The sequence below is a fragment of the Phascolarctos cinereus genome, unplaced genomic scaffold (assembly GCF_003287225.1).
Source record: "Phascolarctos cinereus isolate Bilbo 61053 unplaced genomic scaffold, phaCin_HiC Scaffold_3;HRSCAF=262, whole genome shotgun sequence".
NCBI classification, from domain to species: Eukaryota; Metazoa; Chordata; class Mammalia; order Diprotodontia; family Phascolarctidae; genus Phascolarctos; species Phascolarctos cinereus.
In genome coordinates, this window is record NW_027555736.1 from 257,973,801 (window position 1) to 257,982,603 (window position 8,803).

The 8,803-nt window shown below is 39.2% G+C and overlaps 1 protein-coding gene across 1 annotated transcript; it reads left to right on the forward strand.

The window, feature by feature from the left end:
• Positions 1 to 5,460: 5,460 nt before the first annotated feature.
• Positions 5,461 to 8,591, forward strand: CFL2 (cofilin 2). The gene is made up of 4 exons (XM_020974891.2): positions 5,461 to 5,664; positions 6,899 to 7,206; positions 7,324 to 7,400; positions 7,488 to 8,591. The coding sequence occupies exons 1-4, from the start codon at positions 5,662 to 5,664 to the stop codon at positions 7,598 to 7,600; spliced, it is 501 nt and encodes a 166-aa protein (XP_020830550.1). The 5' UTR covers positions 5,461 to 5,661; the 3' UTR covers positions 7,601 to 8,591.
• The last annotated feature ends 212 nt before the right edge of the window (positions 8,592 to 8,803 follow it).

The following is an 8,803-nucleotide window of genomic DNA, read 5'->3' on the forward strand; positions in this document are numbered from 1 at the left end:
AGTAGTCTTCACTTCAAAGGGAACTGTCTAGTCCTCTTCTCTCTAATCTTAAAACAGCTCAGCCAAGGCCATGGTTACTGTCCAGGAATAGTTATAGCTGAAAGTCTATTTCATTGGCTTAATCCCTCAAGGCCATAGGTACACCAGAATTGTGGCCTCCAGTGCAGCCCAATGGGAGAACTTGCCAGTACCTCCATCTTGTGCATCTCTTTATCACAGCTGTTAACTGGGCCAAATAACATTCCTCAAAAGCCAAATCTTTATGGGCAGGGGCCCAGAGGGTTAGCAGAGGACATAGGGTATTGGGACTTGAACTAGAGGCCCCAGTTTCTGGCAGAGTTGTAACTGTTCATAAAGGACACTAAAATCCAAGGGACCTAGATAAGTGCAAGCTTGAATGTATCATTTCACTTTATCAATGGAAGGTTCCTATGCCCTACTCATCTTGATAGATTAGGGTCCCTAGCACATTACCCAACTCATAATAGGCAATTCTGGACAAAGGGTAATAGTGTGACCTTAAATGTTCAATAGCAACTAGAGGCCATTAGCAGATAAGCAACTGCTTTTCTATTTAAAAACACTTTTTTCATTAAAATTTTGTCTTCTTTCCCTCCTCCTCCCAACTGAGAACAAAACAAAACAAAAACTGAAATTATTGATTTCTATTATATTAATAACCAATTATTAAATTAAGACTAAAGCTTTTTCTATTTCCTCATTCAGGGACCAGCCCCTGCAAGTAACTCAGTCTCTGAAGAACATTGTTGATATATGAGATTGCCCAAATCCTCTGGGAACATGCTTCTGGATCTTGGGTAGGACCCCACCCAATTAAAAGACTTTACTTCTGTTTAGAGTATAAACTGGATCAAATCTAGGTGAATTCCAGCCCTACAGTATTAAGTCCATTACTTGTGCCCTTCCATTGGCATTTTGAGTAACCAGCTCATGAAAGAGTGGTCTGGGTAGAGATGGACTCCTTTGTCCAGGTTGCTGGAGGTGACTGAGTTTCATGATCAAGCCCCACTTTAAGCAGCTGGATCTGCTTAAGGAGCTGAGGGCTGAAAGCCCTCCACCTTCTCATTTAAAAAGTCCACTCCTCATTAATTGTTCACCAATCAGGGTTGACTTTTCACCTGTCAGGGACACCCCCTTTTTTACAAGTACATTAAGGCATTCGGTATCTCCATTAGGTGGAGATTTGGCTACCGAGATAAACCACTGACCACCAATTTATTGATTATCAGCTAGCCTAATTAATAAATTGATTATTAATTACCCAGAAACTATCTCTTGGAATTTTCATTTGTCTCAAAACTCTCGTCACAAATAGGTATAGTCAAGCAAAACAAATTTCAACATAGGCCATGTCCAAATATACATATACATACATATATATACATATATATATATATACACATATTTATACACATATGATTTTATCTTATTTTACACTTTTTTACCACTATATCAGGAGATGGGTAGCATGTTTTATCATTAGTCCTCTGGAATTGTGGTTGGTTATTACAATGATCAGAGTTGCTAAATCTTTCAAAGTTGGTTAACTTTACAATATTGTTGACTGTATAAATTGTTTTCTTGGTTCAGATCACTTAATTTTGCATCAATTCACACTAGTTTTCTCAGGTTTCACTGAAACTGTCTCCATAATTTTTTTTCTTTTTTTGACATTTATTTTTAAAAATTTTGAGTTCCAAATTCCCTTCATCTCTCTTGCCCCTCCTCCACTTACTGTGAAGGAAAGGAATATTGTATCAATTATACATATGAAGTCATGGAAAACATATTTCCTTATTAGCCATGTTGCAGAAAGAAAGAAAGAAAGAAAAGGAAGGAAGGAAGGAAGAAAGAAAGGAAGAAAGAAAGAGAAAAATCAAGAAAGTGGGAAAAAGTATGTTGCGATCTGCCCTCTAAGTTTGTCAGTTTTTCTCTCTGGAGGTGGATGGTATTTTTCATCAGGGGTCCTTAGGGATTGTCTTGGATCACTGTACTGATCAGAGTGGCTTAGTCTTTCCCAATTGAACATCGTCACAACATTGCTCTTACTGTGTACAATATATCCTAGTTCTGCTCACTTCACTTCACTTTAACTCATATAGATCTTCCCACACTTTTTCTGAAACCATCCCTCTCATCATTTCTTATACCACAAGTTATTGTTCGGTCATTTTTTTCAGCTGAGTCTGACTCTTCATGACCCCATTTGGGGTTTTGTTTTGCAGAGATAATGGAGTGGTTTGCCATTTCCCTCTCCAACTCATTTTACAGATCAGAAAAATGAGGTAAATAGGTTTAAGTGACTTGCCCAGGGTCACACAGCTAGTAAATGTGTGAGGCCAGATTTACTCAGGAAGATGAGTATTTCTAACTCCAGGCCGGGCACTTTATCCACTGTGCCACCTAGCTGCCCTCTATAGCACAATAGTATTCCATTATGATCACATATCACAACTTGTTCAGCCATTCCCTGATTGATGGGCATCCCCTCAATTTCCAATTCTTTGCCACCACAAAAATAGCTGCTATAAATGTTTTTTGTACATATAGATCCTTTCCCTTTTTCTTTTATCTCTTTGGGATACAGACCTAGTAGTGGTATTGTCAGGTGAAAGGATATGCACAGTTTTATAGCCCTTTGCGCATAGTTCCAAATTGTTCTCCAGAAAAATTGGACTAGTTCACAACTCTACCAGTAGTGTATTAGTGTCCCCTCTAGCATTTGTCATTTTCCTTTTTGGTCATGTTAGCCAATATGATAGGTGTGAGGTGCTACCTTAGGGTCGTTTTAATTTGCACTTCTCTAATCAATAGTGACTTTGAACATTTTTTTATGTGACTTGATAGTTTTGATTTCTTCTTCTGAAAAATACCTGTTTATATCAATTAGGGAATAGTTTTTTTTTTGATATATGTGACTCAGTTCCCTATATATTTGAGAAATGAGGCCTTTATCATAGAAACTATCTATGACATCTTTTAGTAATATGTAGTTTCTCTCATCTCTTTTAATTAGGTCTATTTTTGCTTTTGCTTTCTATGTGATCATGATTGCTACCTCTGTTCATTCACCACAGCTGAAGCACAACAGATTCTGCTTCAGTTCTTTATTTTAACTCTTTGTGTGTCTTTAAGTTATGTGTCAAGTGTGTTTCTTGGAAAAAAAAAACATTGTTGGATTCTGGTTTCTAATCCATTCTGTTATCTGCTTCCATTTTACAAGTGAATTCATCCCATTCACATTCATAGTTATGATTACAAATTGTATTTTCTTCCCATTTTCTTCTGTTTCTCTTTTTTCTCTTTATACCCTGTCCCCACTCAAAAGTCTGTTTTGCTCCCCCTTTCAATTGTTATATGTTCTCCCTTTTCATTTTTGAAACAAATTTGGCTTTCTTCTCAACCTTATTAAATCAAATTAGCTGTTAATTTTACTCTTTTTAAATAGTTTTCAGTTTTATTTATTAATTTGATATTTTACATTCAATTTTAATAATTCCTTCTTTAATTTTCTGAATTTCTTTCATTGGGGACTTTGGATTTGTCATTGTTCAAGTTGTTTTAGTTGCATGCCCAATTCATTGATTTTTCTCTCTTTTGTTAGTGAAAACATTTAGAGATATACATTTTCTCCTAAGAACTGCTTCAGTTTCATCTCATGTTTTCTCATTATTGTAATTCTATTTGATGAAATTTTCTATTGTTTCTATAACTTGTTCTTTGGTGTATCATTTCTTTAGAATTATGTAATTTATTCTCAGATTACTTAATTACTTTTTAGTCTTTCTTTTAGGGTTCTTTATTGAATAATTTTTTTTATTGTGTTGTCATCGGTAATTGAAGTATTTCAATTACTTCAGGTATTTCAATTGAACTACTTCAGCTTTTCTACATTTTTGGACAGGTCTTTTATCTATTAATGCATGGTCACTTTTTGTAAAAGTGACAGGCACAATTTAGAAGTATATAATTCCTTTCTAGTCCCATTCAGTAATTGCCTAAAGTTCTACCTGCTTCGTTAACTTCTTTCTTGTTTATCTGTTGGTTAGTTTATGTAGGTCTGAAAGGGATACATTAAGGTTCTCCCACAATTATAGTTTTATTATCTACTTCTTCAAATTTGTTCAACTTTTCCTTTAAACACTTGGAGAGCATGTTATTAAACGAGGTTATATAGTAAGTATTGATACTGCTTGAGCAAATAAAGGCATCTGTGGTGGCTTCAAGTGTATTTCCTTGCTTATCTTTTTATTACGCCCACATTTACTGCAGCCTTATCTGAAAGCATGACTCCCACTTTTTTTTCAGTTCATCTGAAGCACAGTAGATTTTGCTCTAGTTCCTCCTTTTCACTCTCTACGCGTCTTTGCATTTCAAATGTTTCTTATGAACAACATATTGTTAGATTCTGTTTTCTAATCCATTCTGCTGTCTTACTCCTTTTTATGGATGAGATCACCTCATTCACACTGTGAACTTACAACTCTTTCCTGTCTTTTTGTATTTTTCCCCCCTTTGCTCCCAACCCTTCTTTACAAATAAGAATAAAAAAAGTTTGCCTGATGGTCGTGACTTATAAATTTTTTTTCTATTGTAGCTGTTCTTTTCCCCTTTAACTTTCCTTACTTTTAATCACTCCTTTACATTTTTCTCTCCAACATCTTAGTTTATTTCGCTTGTGATTATTCATTTACCTATTCTGTACTCCTCTTTCGACTCCATCTCTCTTTTTCTTGTCCTTGTCTCCTCCAATTTCCCTTTTGAATTTAATGCATTTCTATGATAAAAAAAAAAAGCTCTGTGTGTGTGTAGTTATGTTCAATCTTCCTTTATCCAGGTCAGATTAGAGTGAGGTTCAACAGATTTCTTTTGCCCCAATCCCTTTCTCCATGATTATATACTCCTTATTTTATGCACCTCTATCATGTGATAGTGATTTCTCTCCCCTTTCTTCACCGGTGTAGCTGTCTGTCCTTCCTATATTTGCCTTCTAAGGCCATCAAAATAGTATAAAACCACCACCTAGTCTTCTTATTTTCACCGTTATCTATGACCTTTAAAGCCATCAGGGTTCTAAGAAGACATCTGTTTCTTAACATGAGCAGATACATCATCCATTCCTACGTAGTCGCTTCCAATTAAACACACGTATACACACATCTATATATGCACGTTTTTCTCGGTGCCTGCATTTTCCTTTGAAAACGTCTAGGAGGAAGAGAGAGAACGAAGCTGAACCCCCTGCGCTCAGGACTGGGCTGGCTGGACGACCTACCTAGGGGCTGCAGAAGAGACGCGGGACTGGAAACGACGTAAGCCGCCCCACACCTCCAGAGCGCCTCTCCCCCCAGCCCCGAACAGAGCATGCGCCTTGGCGGCCATTGCCCACGCCTCCTCCCCCGCCCTGTCTTCCCAGAGTACCCTGCGCTCGCCGCTCTTTCGGCCCGGGAGCTCCCCAGAGCCGCCGCCCTCTCTCGCTGCTGCCGCAGCTGGCGCTGCCCCTCCTCCTGCGCCTCCTCCCTCCGCCCTCCTCCTCCTCCTGCTGCTCCTCCTCCTCTCTCCTCTCCTCTCCTCTCCTCCTCCTCCTCTAGTGCCACTGAGTGAGGATCCGCCGCCGCAGCCTTCACCGTCCCGGGAACCATGGTAAGGTTGGCCGCGGGAGGGGCTGGAGCCCGGGAGTCGGGACAGCGTCCCTGGCCTCTGGACCCCGGCCGGCCCCTTGGGCCCACTGCCGCCATTTTAACCTAATTTTAGCCCCCGCGGGGTCGTCGCCCCCAGTTCCTGGTTCTGTCCCCTCCCCCACTCCGGTCCAGCTTGCCCATGCTTCTGGGCCCGCCGGACTGATGGGGCCCGGAGATCGCGGCCCCCTCTCGTCCCTGGCCTCCCGGGCGGGGCGCCGGGCCGTGGGGTCCCCTCCCCACACCCTCCTGCGCGGGGCGCGGGGGCGAGGGCTCCCCGACGCCCATCAGCATTAATGACCAAAGCGCCACGATCACGCCAGAGGTGGTCTTGAGACTGTTTTTCGGAGGGGGAAACTGAGGCTGGCGTTGTGCGCCAGGCGGTGAGCCGGGGACTCGCGGCCCCTGGCCCGAAGGTTGGCTCGGGGCGTGGCAGCGGGGGCCGCCTGGCTGCGCCAGGCTGGAAGCCCCTGCCTTTGCCCTTCAGTTTCTCTTTCACGCTGTCCTTACAAAAAACGTGGAGCCCCCAAAGTCAGAAACGGCTCGAAATGTAAAGGACCCTTTCGGTATCACCTTCGAGAGGGGGACTAGGAGGGAGAGAGAGGGTTGAAAAAACAAAACCAAAAACCCTGTCCTGGCTGGAGCCCTCTCTGATTCCCTGCTCTGGACTGTTTGGCTTTAAGGAGGAGGATCATTTGTTCGTGCCTTGGGAAGTTTGTTCTTGATTCCCTCTCCTTATGTGGAAACTGTACCGGATAGGGTGATTCTTCCCTCCCCCTCTCCCCACTTAAAGTATGGATGCATTAACTGTAACCCCAAAGTTGTTTTTTTCTTTAAAGGACGCGAAATGTTGACTTGTAAATACCGAACGTATTTCTGCTGCTGCTTCTTCAGCCCTGACATCACCAAGTAAAATAAGAGCTATTTCAGAGTGGGACAGTAATTCTTATTTGTCCTTTTACCTCCTTTGTGTTTTAACCTCCTTAAAAAGTTGATAAAGCAGGAAATGACATCTAGATATGTTGGCCCTCTTGATACACCATCTGTTTAAATTTTATGACAGTACTTGATGCTCAGACTTCTAATGAATAACCCTCTTTGGGAAGTCATTTCTTTTTATATTTCATTAGTCGTACCCAATAAATAGTTGTTTAAAATCAAAATTCTTTCTTTAACTTACTGTTCTTTTTTATTTTTAGGCTTCTGGAGTAACTGTGAATGATGAAGTAATCAAAGTTTTTAATGATATGAAAGTAAGGAAATCTTCGACACAAGAGGAGATCAAAAAAAGAAAGAAAGCAGTTCTCTTCTGTTTAAGTGATGACAAAAAACAAATAATTGTAGAGGAAGCAAAGCAGATCTTGGTGGGTGACATTGGTGAAACTGTAGAGGACCCCTACACATCTTTTGTGAAGTTGCTACCTCTGAATGATTGCCGATATGCTTTGTATGATGCCACATACGAGACAAAAGAGTCTAAGAAAGAAGACCTAGTTTTTATATTCTGGTGTGTAAAACCCAAAGAAAAAAAAACATTTTGAAATGCAAGTATTGTTGTTGACATAGATAGTCTTGCTCTTGTTTCTCACATGAATGGGATTGAATAATTATTTTTCTTCTATAGGGCTCCTGAATGTGCACCTTTAAAAAGCAAGATGATTTATGCTAGTTCTAAAGATGCCATTAAAAAGAAATTTACAGGTACAAACAAGAAATATTTTGCATATAGCAATTATTGTTTCTTCTTAACAGTAAGGTAATGGACATTGTGATTGTCTTGTTTTTTAGGTATTAAACACGAGTGGCAAGTAAATGGCTTGGATGATATTAAGGATCGTTCAACGCTTGGAGAGAAATTGGGAGGCAATGTAGTAGTTTCACTTGAAGGAAGACCTTTATAAAGTGACAGTGAAGTGCCATCTGGAAGTAGCTTCCATTTTTGCAGCTCCATCAGTTGGAATAGTGTTAGGTTTTTGTCCCTTACCATACCTTCCCAGAAAACATAAAGAAGTCAGTAATTTAAGCAGCCTACCAGTGATTGCCATTAGACTGTTTCATCCTGGTAGTTATATGTAGAACCATAGGAATGCCTTCACATCACATTTTAGCCAAAACAAATGGCATTATATGCATCCCTTGCAGAACTAAGATGAATATGATAGTAATATGAATAGCTTAGAAAACTGCAAAGGGTTAAGCTAATTGAATGCCTTGAAAGTATGATCCACCACTGGTCAGATGCTAAACTTCATTCAGTATTACTTAGAGTTGCACTTGATTGCAGTTCCTGAAGTTCTTGTGCTTCGTACACCTAACCTGCCTTTAACACGCCTATTGTGACGTGGCAGCATGTGTATGTGTATGTGTGTGTGTATGTATATATATAATACATATATATATATATATATATATATATATATATATATATATATATAATATACACACACATATATACACATATACACGCATGTGTACACACATACATATACATACACACATATATGTGTGTATATATTTATATGTGTAACTATGCATTGAAAGCACTTTTATGTAATAAGGTTGTACCCTTCAAAAAGGAATGCCAATTAAGTTGTCGTAACTGTCATCAAATTATTATAGTACCTGTAGTACCTCAGTGTTCATTCCTGTTATCTACATATCTTCCTAAATGAAGTAGTTAATGCCTTTTTATTTTCCATTGAATGTACACTACAGGAGTAGGAGTTAAGTGTTTACCATGTGAGTCTTGCAGCACTAAAGATATTTTGAATAATGTTATAATGGCAATTTCTGTATGAAAAGAGCCTTAAATGGAACATTGTTTTTGAGAACAAACTTCCCACCCCTACAAAATTGGCCACGTTGCAATAAAACTTGTGGCTTATTACAGAATGTTGCCTTGTTTTCTTTGGAAATATAGTTAAGTATGTTTCTGCTAAGCATATTTTGAAAAAATGTTATGTGGAAAGTATTGTAAAGGTAAACAATTGTTCATTTCAACACAACTAATTTGAGATTTTTCTGTATAGCTGTCAACTTTCATGACTACTGTACAGATTTTGGATGGGAAATCCTGCTTTTAGCATATATAGATACTAAATTAA

Excerpts from the sequence above, each read along its gene's own strand:
- CFL2 (XM_020974891.2), top strand. Across the intron at positions 7,207-7,323 it reads GACCTAGTTTTTATATTCTG|GGCTCCTGAATGTGCACCTT; the intron begins GTGTGTAAAACC and ends TTTCTTCTATAG. Across the intron at positions 7,401-7,487 it reads CATTAAAAAGAAATTTACAG|GTATTAAACACGAGTGGCAA; the intron begins GTACAAACAAGA and ends CTTGTTTTTTAG.